General features: G+C 35.5%; 1 protein-coding gene across 1 annotated transcript in view; it reads left to right on the top strand.

Moving 5' to 3' along the window:
• Nucleotides 1-17193, top strand: part of LRRC9 (leucine rich repeat containing 9) — a 91838-nt gene that overhangs the window by 48979 nt on the left and 25666 nt on the right. The window contains exons 18-23 of the mRNA XM_033108742.1: nt 1309-1500; nt 2650-2775; nt 5047-5181; nt 6216-6393; nt 8790-9010; nt 10163-10285. Coding sequence (XP_032964633.1) covers nt 1309-1500; nt 2650-2775; nt 5047-5181; nt 6216-6393; nt 8790-9010; nt 10163-10285 — 975 coding nt within the window. The remainder of the gene's footprint in view (nt 1-1308; nt 1501-2649; nt 2776-5046; nt 5182-6215; nt 6394-8789; nt 9011-10162; nt 10286-17193) is intronic.

Genomic DNA, 17193 nt, shown 5'->3' with positions numbered 1-17193 from the left:
ATGGAAACACTATCCCTTCAGTTACTGCATATTGATAACAGTTTATCTATGTCCTTTATACTTTAAAAGGCAATTTTGTTAGATAAAAAGTCCTTGCTTGGCTAACAATTTCTTTTCTCGGGCATCTTAAATGTTATTTCATTTTCTTCTGGTATAGTGTTCCTGTAGGAAAGTCAGAAGGGAATGTATAATTGATTTCACTTAAAAGAGTGATCTAAGATTATGTCCTCAATACTTCTTTTTACTGCCAAATATGCTCTTGTTCAAGAAATTATAATAATAGTAAATGATGGGGTTTTTTTTGCCTACTTAGGAGAATGAAACGTCAGTAACACTATTTGGTGTCTAGAAATTTTCTTTTAGGTTTTAGTGACCTATACATTTAATTCTTGACACCTGAACCTCTATAATAGTGCTATTCCAACAATATGAACTATGCATTGCATAGCAGTGACTAATTCTATGCTGACTTCAAACAGTTGTTTAAATTAAACTGTAAAGAAATGAAGTTCATTTTTAATTTATGGTAATATTTTTTATTTTAAAATATATGTTGCAAAATATCATCTTAAAGTTCTCTTTATCTCCTTTTTCTCTGTATCTTATAAGAAAATTTTATTTGCAACAAATAGAAGTAACAAAGTCTTAAAGATTTCTTACAAATAAGTAGGATGAAGCTCTAAATAGATAAATGGTCAAATACGAGAAACCCGATAAACAAAAAAAGAAATCTGAAACAGGCTAATATAAAGAAATGGACACATGTTTGACTTCACTGGTAATAAACAACGTAAATTAAAATAAGGCAAGTAAGTGAATTGCTCGGTAATTAGACAAATGGGCATTCTCATATTTTACTGTTGGAAGAAAATATCGATACAACCTTTCTTAAAAACTATTTGGCAATATTTATCAAGAGTCTTAACAATACAAAAAACCTTAAAACCAATAATCTCCTTTCTAGAACCTTTTCTGAAAAAATATCAGTCTCAGTTGAAGTACGATCATGGACATTTGTTGCGGTGTTGCCCAACAATTAGAAGCCACATAAATGTCCATAGAAAAAATGTTTAAAACAATCCTAATAACTCACATATTAGAATAATATGCAATAATTAAAAATCAGTTTGAAAAACACTTAATGATGTGTAACCATGTTAAATGGATTCAAAATTCTATGTAATACAATCTGTTTTATATAAGAAAAATATATGTGCATGTAAAGTACTTAGAGAATCAAACAAAAAAGAACTATGTAAATACAAACCGTGATCTTTTCAACATCACTTCTATTTGTATGTATTGCAGTATAACCTTGAATATTTGGATGCAAGCCATAACCATGTGATAACCCTTGAAGGATTTAGAGGACTGATGCAACTAAAGCACTTAGACTTGAGCTGGAATCAACTGAAAAAATCTGGCGCTGAAATAAATGTGTTACGCAAACATACCACAAGCCTTCTCACTCTCGATATTCGACATAATCCGTGGCAAAAGGTATGCAACAGACATGTTTATAAAAAAAGTAAACAATTATTTTTATTTCAAAGCCATTTTCTCACTGCCAGAAATAGACAAACTATCTTTGTTTTAGTAGAATTTCTTTAAATATTTCATAAATTCAATTTAGTGTAGTGATCAAATGACTCAAATGTTACTATAAGAAAAGACTATAATTTCATATCAGATTGTTTTTGTAATCTTTAATAGTTTGAGAGTATTATGGCTTTAAGAGTATTAGATGTCATTGCCATTTGCAAAACTTCAGAGAGTAGATGTAGCTCAGTGTGCTAGAACCCTATTGAAAGGAAGCATAAGAACCAAAAATAATAGAATACAGTGAAAGAAACATTCTATTAAGAAGGAACAAATTTGTGACTTCTCCTGACAAACCTGGGTTATAAATCTTATGGTCTATTATAAAAGGAAATTTGGTTGAACACTATGTTTTCTCATCAAAAAATATGTAGGTTCATGCTAGGAAATTACAATGTTTAATGATTATATTTAAGGGTATCTCCAAGTATTTAAAATAAGCCCCAAGATTATAATTTCAAGAATCCTCCTTCCCTTGCTTTTCAAAAATGTATATAAGACTGTGTTCAACGTTTTAAAAAGGGACTAAAGCATGACTGGTTCTATTCAATTGGGCATAATATTGTTTATATTGTTATACATCTTCTATTTTGCTCCATAAAATTGAAGGATATTTTTCTTTTGCCAAAGCAGACTTCCTGAATGATCACGGTACAGCTGTCTCTCTGTTACCAAATTAGATGTCAAGGGTTGAAAGTCCGTATTGAATCACACTCAGAGCTGACTAGCTAACTGCCGATGTAGATAAAAGGGAGGCACTGCAGTTGTTCTTTGAACACTTTCACTATAGTTACTTTTCAACAGCTTATGGGACCTCCCCACTCCATACGAGCAGAACCATCCACCTCCAAACAGAACAGATTAATTCATAAACATAATTTAATTTCAACTAATATTAAAGAATTAAGTTAAGCCTTTATTTTTAGATACGTAATAAAATAGGAGATGCGTAATTTTGACTTAAATGGGAAAGAGCGAAGAAGCACTCCTTTCCATGCCATAACATATGTAATATGTTGTAAAAATTAACTTTCTGTTATTTTTCCCAAGCCAGCCACATTAAGGCTGAGTGTTATTGGCAGATTAAAGACTCTCACTCATTTAGATGGACTCGTGATTTCCGAAGAAGAAGCAGCAGCAGCTGTGAAATTTATTACTGGAACAAAGATTACTCAGGTTGGATTTTACTGTTTAGTATTTCTTGTGCTATTTAGAATATACAAATTATATTTTCCATACTCTTGTTTCGTTAAGATTTTGTATCTTCTTAGCATACTAATTTAAAAAGTCAATTGATACATAACAATTACATCACTTGAACTTTTTCTCTGTGTAAATGTATCCCATTGAAAATGAACTGATTGTATGGACTCTCATCCCTGCACACTACCCCAAAAATACCTCCAGGGTAACTGTTTTATTCCTAGTCAACCTGAACTCAGAGTCCTTTCTAAAGCCTATATGAAAATAAGCAACTTTCTGTGGATCAGGTAAGCTTAAAGGCCTTGAGAAAACATGTAGTGAATGATCTACCTAGTATTGATATCACATGTGTCTGGCTGAAAAAAACAAAACCTATTAACTTGAGGAAGGGAACTACCGGTAGTATCCAGCTTAATAATGCTGTACTTTGGCCAAAGTAGCTTCTACATCCTAAATATCTCCACTCTAGTTATCTAGCTATTTACTTTTGGTGGGGTATTTAAATACTAATTCCTTAAGCAATGTAATGTTTAATTTTGGATCTACTCAAAATGAAGGAAAGAAACTTTTTGTCGATAAAAATATAATTAACTCCTGAAGAAGATTTGGGGATTTAGCCTACCAGAAATCAAAACGTACTAAAATGCTTTAAGACAATGTGGAATTGGCACAGAGTTAGACAAATAGACCAATAGAACAGACTATAAAGACCCATTGTTGACCCGTACACACATGGAAACTTGATAAAGAACAGAGCTGCCTTTACAGATCAGGGAGGCTAGTCAATAGAAGACAATGGGACAAGTGCATCAAGAACTTCACTGTAAAAGGAAAAGCCAAATGCGTTTTCGAAGAAAATAGCAGACGTTATCATTATGACCTTGAATTAAGGAAGAATTTATTACACAAGAAACAAAGAGCATAAACTATAAAAGATCGGATTTGTCTATGTTAAAATTAATAGTACATGTGTTCCTCAAAGGGCACACCATGAAGAAAGTGAAAAGATAAGCTACATAGTGGGAAAAGAACTTTGCAACACATCTAACTGACAAAATATATTCTTTATATATCCAGCATAGATCAGGGAAAAGACAACCAATCAAACAGTAAAATGGGCAAAAGATTTAAACAGATACGTCACTGGAGAGGAAATCAGAACAGCTAAATAACTTAGGGTTCACCACATTATTGAAGAAAATGAACATTAAAACTACAGTGATCTACTAATTTAAAGCCACCAATTGGCAAAAGTTTTAACGCCTGACAATATCAAGTTTTAGCAAAGATCTGAAGTAATGGTTACGACTGGTACAATCACTTTGGAAAACAATTTAGCATTATCTAGTAAAGCTGAATGTATTCATACCCTACAATCCAGCAAGTTCTATATACTCTAAAGAAACTCTTGCATGTATGCACAAGGAGTCATGCACAATAATAGCCATGACAGCAATGTTTATAAAAGCAAACACTGAAATCAGCGCCGATGTGCATTAACAGGAGAATTGATGAGGAAATATTATGTAGCAATGACATATGAATGATCTGCTGCTACACAAAGCAACATCGATGAATCTCATGAATATAGTAAGCAAAAAAGCATGTCATAGAATGCATACATATTATTCAATTTACATAAAATTCAAATATGTGCAGACTAAATGATATATTGCTTATGGACACAAATATAGGTTGATAAAGAAAGCAAGCAAATGGTAGATACAAAATTTGAGATCATTTAATCACTTCTTAGGGGATTTATTGATTCACATGAGATGAATGATAGCTCTGAGGAGAAGAGAGGAAAGAAAAGGATTAGGATGGGGCACACAGGGAGCTTCTAGGGTAGTAGGAATGTTCTAGCTCTTAAGCTGGTTTCATAACTGGATTAGATGGGTGTTTGTATTCCAGTAATCCTTTCACAATTTTATAAACATTATTTTGTAAGAGTTAACTATTTGCTAAAACAAAAAATGAGTGAAATACATAATTTAAAGTTTATTTAGATATTAAAAACATTTTCAGGAAAAGCAAATGTCATATTTTAAAATTATTCACTGGGCTACTCATCTAGGGAATAATATTAGGTTGGTGCGAAAGTAATTGCGGTTTTTGCAATTATTTTTAACCTTTTAAACCGCAATTACTTTTGCACCAACATAGTTTTATATTTTAACTATATATAAATTAACTTCTATATGCTATTTCCTTTATTCATCATGTGTTCTTTTATTTTGTTAGTCATCTCTCTTATCACATTCTAGCACTGCAGAGGAGAGACCACGGATACTTAGTATCTGGCCTTCTGCCAAAATTCTGACACAGATGTCAAAGTTAGGGCCACATTCACATCTGAATGGAAACTGGTACTTGAAGGTAAAGGCCAATTCTATTAAACCTAATATAAAGCTTAATTTTAATTGCTTTTTAGTCAGCTTTGGTCTGTGTATCACAAAGAAGGCACAGATAAATAAGGGGCAAAAAATTGGAAAAGCCAAATTAACATTAAATAGGGACGTCAAGTTGTGTATCCTTATGTCATGGGGGGTAGGCCTTGATGGTGATCACCATAGAATTGGAGATTTAAGATAAAGGTACACTACAAAACCAAGGAGCAGATTCTAATAATATATCAAAATAAGCAAGCAAACTTCAAAGCTCAGAGCCAGGGATCAAGCCAAAAGTTTGGGTGGCAAGGTAAAAGCTATCAAGATCCCTGGCAAGGGAATAGGGGAGCTAGTCAGAATTCAGCCAAGGATGCAGGAAAAGGTTATAGATCACCAGCAGCTTCTTGCTGCAAAAAGCGCCCTTATACTCCCTACCAAAGAAACTGGGTTAAGAGAAACTGAACCTTGAAAATGGAAAATAATTGTGGCATTATTTTTATTACGAGATATATACAAGATATTACGAGATATATGTGATGCAGGCCCAGTGATAGCCTTAGCTGATCCCACAGGGAGTTCTGGAATTAGACTGGCCCTTTAAGTTTCTCTCAGGTTGAGTTGAGATGGCCAGGCCTTTATATCCCTCCATCATTGGCTGTGGACCAGTTTGGGATGGAGCGTGACCTTGGGCGAGTCAGCTCATTGCAGCTGAGGCTGTCCCTGAAGGACTGACAGCTGAAGGCTTTCTGCCACAGCACTTGCAGCAGCTGGGACAAATCCTTCACTGCAGTGGGAACCTGACTGGCACAGCCCGGTGTTCCGACACCACAGCAGTCCTTATTGGGGCTACAATCTTGACAGTTTTACTTCTTTGTAAACTATGAGCTTCACAGTACTTTTATGGGGAAGGAATTCCTTTGATGTTACTTTTCACATTTGAATTATTTCATGAGACTTTTTATCTTATAACATTGAATGCATTGATAAGATTCAGAAGTAACATATAATGTAATTATTCTACAGATAACGGCCTTAAATTTAGAGGGGCTACATCTCTTTGAAATCACAAATTTAGAAAAATTGGAAAATTTGAAATGGGCATCATTCAACAACAATAATCTCACTAAAATAGAAGGCTTGGAATCCTGTGTGAACTTGGAAGAGCTCACATTAGATGGAAACTGCATCTCAAAGATAGAAGGTAAGGGATTTGAGAAATTGAAAGTTGAAAATATTTAAAATAACTGACAGGAGAAAAAAAATGAATTGCCACTGAGGATAGAATTTCTGAAGAGGAAAATCTCTCGAGAAGTTCCAAAAAGGTTTGGAGCAGAATATTCTAAACACCTATTAGTGGGATCTGTGACCACCTGCTGTATAATGAATCCAGCTGGCTGACTTTTGCTTCTCCTGCCTTCCCTCTTCTGTCCTCTGTGCCACTGTGTGCTGTCTATTATCAAATCTAGCATACGACAAACTAGGCAGCAATTAGTATCTGTAGAGTTGAAAACAATGAATGAATTAATGAATGAATGAATGAAGTGCTTTTGAAAAAGAAAAAAAAAGCCCAGTTCATTTTTCAAAATATGGAATTAAGTTTACATTTGGAAATTTGAAGACTAACAAAAACAAGAATTTTATTCACTAGAGGTTAAAAATCAAATGTATAATAACTATGTAACCTTTTATGTGGATCCACATACAAGTACAATTAAGCAGCTTTACTAATGTTTGGGTATGTGCACATACACACAAACATACATACTTATCCAGGGTATAGAATTTTTCTGGATTTTACCTGTTAGTAATAGGGTTGCCCTTGGCAAGGACAGAAGGTAAGAATTAGAAATCATGGCTGGAAAAGAGACTTAATTTATACTGTATTCACTTTTGAATTGTTAGATTATTCTTAGCATGTGTGTGTACTATCTTTTTCATAAAACAGAAAATTTTATTTCAAAAAATTACATATGAAAAAGCAAATGTTAAATATCTTTTAAAACGGCGTGTATGCGTATAACATTTGTTATGCTTTATTTTAATGGCCGTTAATGATATGTTTCTAAAACTTGCTTGACCATAAGAGTCACTTGGGATCCTTACTGAACATACAGATTCACAGGACTCTCCTCTATGCATTTCAGTTGAGTAAACCTGGGGGTAGCTCAGGCATTTGTGTTGAGAACCATCACTAGTCTTCCATTCCCATACAACAAGCTGTTAGTTTTGCTTCATGTGTACAATTGAAAGCCTTATTTCCTTTTTATTCCCTTCCATAAGCCCAGTGAAGTGAAGAATTTTCTACCTGTATTTTCCCTAACCCCACTTATCAGAGAAGATAGCTACCCTACTAAACTTTAACAGATATTTCTCTTCTTTTTTCCAGACATAGATACCATGTTTCCCCGAAAATAAGACCTAGCCGGACAAGCAGCTCTAATGGGTCTTTTGGAGCAAAAATTAATACAAGACCTGGCCTTATTTTACTATAATATAAGACTGGGTATTTATAATATAATAATATAATATAATGTAATATAATATATCATACCAGGTCTTATATTAATTTTTGCTCCAAAAGATGCATTAGAGCTGATTGTCCGGCTAGGTCTTATTTTGGGGGAAGCACGGTAGGTTTCATATCCATTTAAGGATTAATACTTTGATGGTTTTATTCTAACTTGCCCTAGATTGATTTATTTTCAACATTGCATAGTCCCATGATAGAGGTTGGTTTGAAAGGGGAGCATGGGTAAAATTTATCGAGGAGCAGTTATTTGCCAAAAGCTATCAGTGACGTTTTTCAAACTCCATTCCATTTAATTCCATAACCCCTTAGAAGTTGGTCTCAGTATGTCCATTTTATGGATAAGGAAAATGAGGCTCAGAAATTACAATATTTTACATAATTTATCTATGGTCCCAAATCTAGTAGTGATACGTTTGAAACCAACTCTGACTCCAAAAATTTTTATCTTTCAACTGCACCTTCCTACCTATAGTTACAAGGTGCCCACAGTGTATAACTTACATAAGGGTTAAACAGTAGTGAGAGATGGCATTTGTTTTAAAGTTCTGTCTTAGAGAACTTTAAAAAGGGCAACTTATAATCATACAAAGGTAGAATTAGACTAAATGGTTCTTTATCATCCAAATGATGCCACAATGAGGAATACTTTCCAGAGTGTTGTACTCTAGCTAGTTCCTTACCCTTGTTTTAAAATGGGGGCTGGTGATTATTTTTAGCTTTGTGTAGAGCTTTGTGTTAGTGTGATGGTGAAAAATCTTAATTATATTATTTGAAGGTTATTTGAAAGCAAAATTCAATATTTCCTATGGAATAAATACCTCCCATTATACCTAAGAAGAATGATTCTACTTAGAAATCCCAACCTGAAATTTAAAGTGTTACCTGGGACTTTGTACACATTATATCCTTCTTAAACAAAAGGGTAAACAATGATGGTAAATATTATAGAATTCGTAAAGCCACGTGACTTAGAAAAAGAGAAACAGAAAAAATGACCAGTCACTTATTTTTTAAATTAACCTTTCAGTGCAGTCTGAATCTTCTCTTGAATTTGTTTATTTTTCTAGGCATTTCCAAGCTGACTAAATTAACCCGCCTCAGCCTAAATAATAATCTTCTCACCGGTTTGGAAAAGCATACTTTTGATAACGTACTTCATCTTCACTCCCTCTCTCTTGAGAACAACAAAATCACTTCATTGAGTGGTTTACAAAAAGCTTTTACTCTAATTGAATTATACATAAGCAATAACTATATTGCTCTCAATCAGGAGATCTACAATTTAAAGGTGACTATCTGGGGTAACGTTTTTGTTGTTAAAGTATTTATTATTTGTCCTATGAAAGTAAAGCATGCTCACTATACAGGATTTGGAAAATATAGAAAAATGCAAAGAAGAAAATAAAAATCAAGACTAACAAGGTTTCTTAAGATGTATCTGCATTCGGTTCATGTATACGTACAAACATATGTATGTGTAACCACAGTGACCTCAGGTTGACAACCTCCTAGGGTAAATTTGTTTTTTAGTATTTAAATAAAATAACCCAAGCCCCATTCCTCCTAACTAATGCCTTCCTCATTATTTCTAAGGATTACCCAAACCTGGTTGGGGAGTAAGATTCTTGAGTATGTCCTGTTCTGAGAACAAATCTTAATTATCTCTTACGTACTGGTTCTTATTGGTGGCTCCAACTCTTTCTGGTCCACTTTGCCCAACTTTGCTCTCTTTAATTCTCCCAAAGAAACCTCTAATTCAAGGCTACTATATAACAGGCTTTACTGAGGGTTGAAAAAAATGGAAGTTTACTACAGCACAGAATAGGAATTCACTTCAAATGTAATGTGTGATTTCCTTGTATCCAAAGTTCAATGACCATTTTCTACCACTGGAACTCTCACCAGGGCCTCTTTCCTTTTCCCATATTTCCAGGACTTTATCTCCTACCAAAAACATATGTCCATTTCCCATCTCCCCTTAAGTTTGCCTTCTCCCCATCCTACTCCCCCTATATACCTACTACTTCTAAAGCTGCAGAAGCAACCTAATCGATGGCAGCAGCAACAGAACAAACCATTTTACATTATGATGAAGAGTAATTTTATTCCCTCTTGTCTTAACCTCATCCATCCATATCTACTCAGGACCCTTCCTTCACAACAAGGGCAGGTCAAAAGGTCTTGTCTGGTAAGAAAGGACATTTTTCCTTAAGATGAATTCTGCTACTCTCTCAGGAGGCAGAAGCACTTCAGTTTTATCCCTCATCAGAAGGCAGTGTTTTTCTTGCACTAAAAAGTATGCTTAAAGACACTCAAATAACTGTGAAATGATAGGGTAATTCAAATATCATAATTCAAGATGATTAAACTCTTTAAGGGGAAAAAATTGTTAGAGTGATATATACAGATCACTTTAAATGTATGTATTTTTATTACCCAGGGTTTATGCAACCTGGTCATTCTTGACATGTATGGAAACATTATTGTGTGGAATCAAGAAAACTACCGGTTGTTTGTAATATTTCATCTGCCAGAACTGAAAGCATTGGATGGAATCTCAATTGTAAGTTGTTTTATGACTCATAGTATTTGGTCCAAGTTGCATATTCACATACCCATTGGCCATGATCATTTTGAACATTGCTTTATCACTAGTATGATATTCAAACTTACTGTGCTTATTAATATCTAGGTCTCCAAAGCACATTTTTGTCCTGGGTTTTTAAATTTTCTCATCTGACCAGTTCTTAATTGTATAACTTGAGGTGGCAGAGGAGGGAAGATGCTGCCTATATTCGCACCCACTGAATTCAATGCCTAAAAACTAATGAGCACAATTTTATGGGATGAGATGGGGAAAAAAATGCTCTGGAGCTCTACCATCCTCTTAGGCCTAAAAACTGCTTTCTATTTCCTGGAAAAATACAGATGTTAATCGTTTAAAAAAATATATTCGAACGAACAAATGGTATGTCAACATTACTAGTAAACTGTAAAGAAAAATAACACAGAACATAGGACTAAATATGAAAGTAATATTTGGAAACTTGAAGTCTATATCAAGCAAGGTATAGGAAATCAGGGCTCCTGATTTCCATGTAACAGGGTACGTGCATGACAAATATACGAAGAATAAAAAGGTTCCCTGGGTAACTCTGCCTATCTCCTGTCAGACAATTACACGCATCAAATCTAGAAAATTGGGAGATTGTTTGGGACTTTGAGGTGCTCTGAGAAGATTACTAATTCTAGCCTTTTCTAGAACCCTCCTCAGAATGGAGAATTCCAAAACATTCTCCCCCAACGCAAACTCCCTAGAATCTGGTTTACTGGGTTTTATTGTTGGCTTTCATTGAGGGAGGTCTGAAAAATAGTCTTAGGAAACTAGTACTTCATTTGCTCTAACGAGGTTGGTGAGGGTCTTAGCCTTCCCATCGCTCTGTGCTCTCATTTGAAGGATCACGTGAGAAAGTGCTTTTAGAAGTAAGTGTAGGAAAAACTTCTTCCTCTAAAGAAAATTTATGTTCTGCTCACTGCCAATGAGTATGATTTAACCATTTTCCTTTTCACTTCGAATACCTAAAAAGCTCAGGGCTGAATTTATGGTTCAATAACAGAAAACCCTGTCAGATTTATGGTCTCTCTCTATCTGTTTACCCCATGTCGATCTATTCTAATATATCATTCTTGGTCTTGATCTTCACTGTTTATTATTTTCATTTTGCTATTGGATTCTATGTACTTCCTATAAGCTGCCACAAATTCTTTCTGGAATGAGGTAGAATATAAACATATGAATTAATAATGTGGCATGAAGACTAGACTTGATAATTTAGACTTTAATTGAGACATAATGGGAAGGCAGTAAAGATTTTCGAGTAGGAGGATAACGTATTCAAAACTATGTGTTAGGAATTTAATCTAACAGCTGTGTTTACAGTGATAGATGAAAGACCAATCAGAGGCCATTAGAATAGTCTGCATATGAGGTAATGAGAACCTAAACCAAGGGGAATTGACTTTAAAATGGAGAGCTGAAAGGTATGAGAAATACGGGGGAGAACTGACAGAACTTGGCAACCGACTGGATTTGAAGGACAAGGAAAAAGTTTGAGTCTGTGCCAATAAGAGATATCATAACAGAAATATGAATATAGGAGGAAAGGCAGTTTTCAAAAATAAGATGATTAGTGTTGCACTAATTATCTACTAAGTTTTATATGATAGTAGATTATCTGACCGGAGATGTCAAGTAGGCAGTTGAAAAAAGAAGACAATGTAAATATGGAAATTTAATTTGCCTTTGTTTAGATTTGGAAGTTGATCGTTAAAACCAAAAGCTTATGTAAAATTGTCTAAGGAAACAGAATAGAGAATGTAAATCTAAGTGAAGCTTTAATATAATGTAAAGAGGAAGCCAAAAAAAGTAGGTGCAGAGGGAGCTAGAAGAGCAATACAATCCTACGGTGTTTGAGATGTAAATGGACACGGACTTTAGAAATGACATAGTCCAAATTTTTTATTTTATGGATGAGCACAAAGAACTCTGGAGAATTTATATGACTTATTCCAAGTGACAGGACTAATGGTAAAGCCTGAACAGCTGAGCCTCACTCTCTGTCCAAACTCTGGACATATAATCACACGGCCTTCTTTGAAGTAGGAACCAAGGGAGGACACAGACTGTGAAGATCCAGAGAGCAGTCTGGGTAGTTGTGTTTTCATTTTATCCCCTCTTTCTACATGCTTCTATTTTTAAAACATTATTTTTACAAGAAAAGTACGGAAAAAGATGGTCAATCCCTGATTTAGGAGGACACTAATCAAATGTTATTTTTATGATTATGAAAAATACAAAAGCAGTGGTATTCCTTTAGCTGAATTAATGTATTTTTTAAACTTATTCTAAGATTGTATCATTTAAGGTTCAACCAGAAAAATACAACGAGTATGAGGGTATGTGTGTGTGTGTGTTAAGAGGTTTGTTACCAGGAATACTTAACAATTTGTTGGGGCTGCTTAAGCAAGTCTGAAACCCATTGGACAGACCGTCAGGAGGAGGAGATTATGGGCAGGCTGGAACTCATGGTCGTGGACCCAAGCTGCTGTCTGTAGGTCGATTCCTTCTATCCTTCAGGAAAGTCTCACCTCTGCTTTTAAGGCCTCTCAGTTGCTTGAATGAGGCCCACCCAGTTTATCCAAGATTGAAATTCAACAAATTGGGAGCTTTAATTAGACTTGCAAAATGCCTTCACAGCTATACCGACATTAATGTGTGATAGAATAACTGGAGACTGGAGCTTCATTTTTTTGCAGCCCTGTTGTTTGGTTCATACACCTTTAGGATTGTTATGTCTTCTTGATAGATTGACCCTTTCATTAGTATGTAATTTTCCTCTCTGTCCCTGGTAATTTCCTTTGTATCAAAGCCTATTTTATCAGATATTAATATAGCCACTCCTGCTTTCTTTCTATTAATGTTTGTGTAGTATATCTTTTGCCATCTTTCTACTTTCAACCCGTATATATCATTATATTTGAAATGAATTTCTTGTTGACAGCATACAATTGGGTCATGTTCTTTTCTCCACTGCCAATTTCTATCTTTTAAATTGTAAGTGTAGATCACTTCCATTTTGGGTAATTATTGACATGTTAGTGCTTAAGTCTGCCATTTTATTGTGAGTTTTCTGTTTGTTTCCTCTACTTATTTTTCTTCTTCTTTTTTTATTTATCTGAAAGAGAAAGCTTCCTGTGAACTACTTCAACATTTTATAGAATTCTATTTTTTTAGTATATCTTTTTATATAGATTTATCCTTTTACTGGTTTCTTTAGGTATTACATTATATATGCATAACTTACAGTCTACTAGTGCTGACATTTTTACTAGCTTGAGTGAAATATTAGAAACCTTACTTGCTTTTAAGTCTATTTCTCCTCTACTGTTTATAATTGCCTTAAATATTCCTCTCTATATATTGAGAACCACATCAGACAGTATTATATTTTTTTACTTCAACTGATCAAATATAATTTAGAAAACTCAAGAGGAGAAGGAAAGTCTATTGTACTTATATCTTTCTGGTATGCTTTCTTCTTTCCTGTTATTCCAAGATTCCTCCTTTCTTTCTTCTTTCTCTCTCTCTCTCTCTCTCTCTCTCTCTCTCTCTCTCTCTCTCACTTCCTTTAGCTGTTTTTCTTAGGGTAGGTCTGCTGTTGACAAATTTGCTCAGTTTCCTTCATCTAGGGATGTCTTAACTTCCCCTTCATTTCTGAATCATATTTTCTCTGGATATAGGATTCTGGGTTGACAATTCTTTTCCATGGTTTCTGATGAGAAACCATGGAAACCAAAAGAATGTGACACAACATCTTGTGAATGAGAACCACAACATTCTTTGGTTTCTATGGTTTCTGATGAGAAAACTGCTGTAATTCAAATTGTTTTCCTCTTATAGGTAAGATTTCATTTCTCACTACTTTAAGATTTTTCTGTCTTTAGTTTTCAGAAAATTGATTATGATTATGTGTCTTGACATAGATTTTGAGGTGTTATGCTCTTTTGGAGTTTGCTTGGCTTCTTGAATCTGTAGGTTTATGACTTTTGACAAATTTGGGAAAATTTCAGCCATTATTTTTTCTAATACTTTTTCAGTTCCACTCTATTTCTTCTTCCATTCTAGGAATCCAATGATATTAACGTTAAATCTTTTGTTAGGGTCCCACATATTCAGAATGTAGTCTATCTTGGTAAGGTGAAGCTCATTTTTTAAAGTCTGTTTTCTCTCTTTTGTTCAGGTTGGGTTATATCTATTGTTCTATGTTCAAGTTCCCTGACTCTTTCCTCTATTCTCTCTATTCTGCTGTTGAGCCCATCTACTGTGTTTATTTGGTTATAGTATTTTTCAACTCTAAAATTTCCACTTGGTTCTTCCTTTTATCTTCTATTCCTTTGCTTACACTTTTTATTTCTTTGCTGAGAGTTTCTATATTTTCATTTGTTTGAAGTATGTTCACAATTGTTCATTGAGGCATTTTTGTGATGGCTGCTTTGAAATCCTTGTCAGATAATTAATATCTGTGTCATTTCAGTGTTGGTGTTTGTTGCTTGCCTTTTTACATCCAAGTTGAGGTTTTCCTGATCTTATTATGCTAGATTTTTCTATTATATTCTGGAAATTTTGGGTATTATGTCAGAGACTGTGGATCTTATTTAAATCTTCTATTTTAGCAAGCTTTCCATGACACTGCACCAGTAAGGAGATGGGGCATCACTTTGTTGCTGTCAGGTGAGAGGTAGAAGGCCAAGTTCCCCCACTTGGCCTCTGTGAACAATCTGGAGGTGTATGCTTCCATTGCTAGGCTCGGGGAGAAGCTCACGTTCCCCATAGGCCTCCTCTGTCTCATCCTGAATGGGAAAGTGCATCATTAATAACAGACAGATCGTTGTTACTGGGTGGAAGTGGAACAGGTTCCACATGTGTTCTCTAGTAACACTTATCTCGGTGGATACATTACTGCTGGGACAGGGTGAAGGTCTAGGCTCCCGACTCAGTGGGGAATGATGGAGGGGTGCCTGTTACAGCTGGGCAAGGACAGAAGTGTATGCTCCCATTCTGCTTTTACTGGTAGAAGTGGGGCCACAATGCATTTCATGGGGTTTGGTCAGAGTAAATCCATTATTGTCTAAAAGTTTTCTGCCTGTTAGGCTTCCCCTTTTCTAGTCTTTTGACTACAGAAAGTAGGCTTTTTTGTGGACTTTTTTTTGTTTGTTTTCTCTTATTGGGATGTTGGGGTTTCTGGCTTGTTGGTCCCTAGCATCTACTTCAGCATATGTGAGGGACAAGAAAAAACACAGGTCTAAAGGAAAAAACTCACTTCTGTGTGTTTCCTTTACTCTTACACTACTACCACACTCACAACACTTCTGACACCAAATGTATGGGTTTTCCACACATCATGCAATTCTCCAAAATTAGTTGGGTATCCTAGAATTCAACTAAATTCTGACATCTACCTGGAGGTATCATCAGGTCCCACATTTATCTACCTGGAGATAGCATCAGGGCTCAGTCCCACAATACTGCCCCCGCTCCCACTTCAGAGGCCTATCACAAGTTGTCACCTGTATTCTAAGTGACTATAAATAGGAGATTCCCATGACCACCTTTTTAGGTTTGATTAATTTTCTAGAACAGTTCACATAACTTAGGAAAACATTTACTTCTTAGATTACTGGCTTATGATAGAAGGCTATAACTCAGGAACAACCAGATGGAAGAGACACATAGGGCAAGGCATAGGAAGGAGCACAGAGCTTCCATGCTCTCTGAGCACACCAGTCTCCCAGCACCTCCACGTGTTCACCAACCCAGAAGCTCCCTGAACCCCTCTCTTTTGGGGTTTTGATGGAGGCTTCACTATGTAGTTGTGATTGATTAAATCATTGGCCACTGATGGCTGATTCAACCTCCAGCCGTTTTCCCTTCCCTGGAGGTCAGGGGGTGGGGCTGAAAATTCCAGCCCTCTAATCATGGTTGGTTCCGCTGGCAACCAGCCGCCATCCTTAGGGACTTTCCAAAAGTCACCTCATTCACATAAACTCAGATATGGTTTAAAAGAGCTTGTTATGAATAACAAGACATTCATCTTTAGGTTCTGGATCTATTTCAGGAACCTATGACAAAAGACCAAATATAACAAAAGATGCCCCTATCGCTTTTATATAGGAAATGAAAAGGTTTTAGGAGCTATGTGCCATGAACAGTGGGTGGAGACCAAATATATATTTTTTATTATAAATCACAATGTCACAGTCTACTTCCTGGTCTTTGAGCACAGATCCTTTACAGCAAAATGATCATAAAATTAAAAAGATACTGGCCTATTACTACAATCCCATTCAGTCATTATCCAGTCCATAATCAAATGAAACGATCTCCCAGGATGAGGCCACTCAGATTTGCAGGCTTCCACTGGAGACCTTGTCAGGTTCCAAAAGCAAGAGAGATCTCAGAAAACATAGCTTTACCTTTTTAGGCATCTGATATGATTGAGTTAAGAGACAATATCATCTCTTGCTCTGAGCCTGTTTTGAGATTTTAATGTAATATTGAATTTTCCTAATGATATAACCTATTTATTAGTTCCTTTGCCCATAACTACTATCTCTCCTCTCCATGTTTAGCCAAACTTTTCCACCTGTGGAAGGGACAGTGGGTTCAGCCGCTGCGCTGGTCTAGACTGCAGACAGCAATGCTAGTCTAGCAAGCACCTCCCCTTCGGGCACTCCCGTTCAAAAAATGGAAGGTTATATAGGTGCAGAACTAGTGGACTATTTTTTCCACCAGGAAACACAGCTACACTCACTGTTAACCCCAATTTTGCCAGGTTAGGGTAAAGGCAAAACCCACCCCATCAGGCCCTTAAGAATTCTGACATAAGGTTTAAAAACACAGTCACAGTTTCA

The sequence above is a fragment of the Rhinolophus ferrumequinum genome, chromosome 6 (genome assembly GCF_004115265.2).
Source record: "Rhinolophus ferrumequinum isolate MPI-CBG mRhiFer1 chromosome 6, mRhiFer1_v1.p, whole genome shotgun sequence".
Lineage (NCBI taxonomy): Eukaryota > Metazoa > Chordata > Mammalia > Chiroptera > Rhinolophidae > Rhinolophus > Rhinolophus ferrumequinum.
The sequence above is the reverse complement of the archived record's forward strand: the minus strand, read 5'-3'. Positions and strand labels throughout refer to the sequence as shown.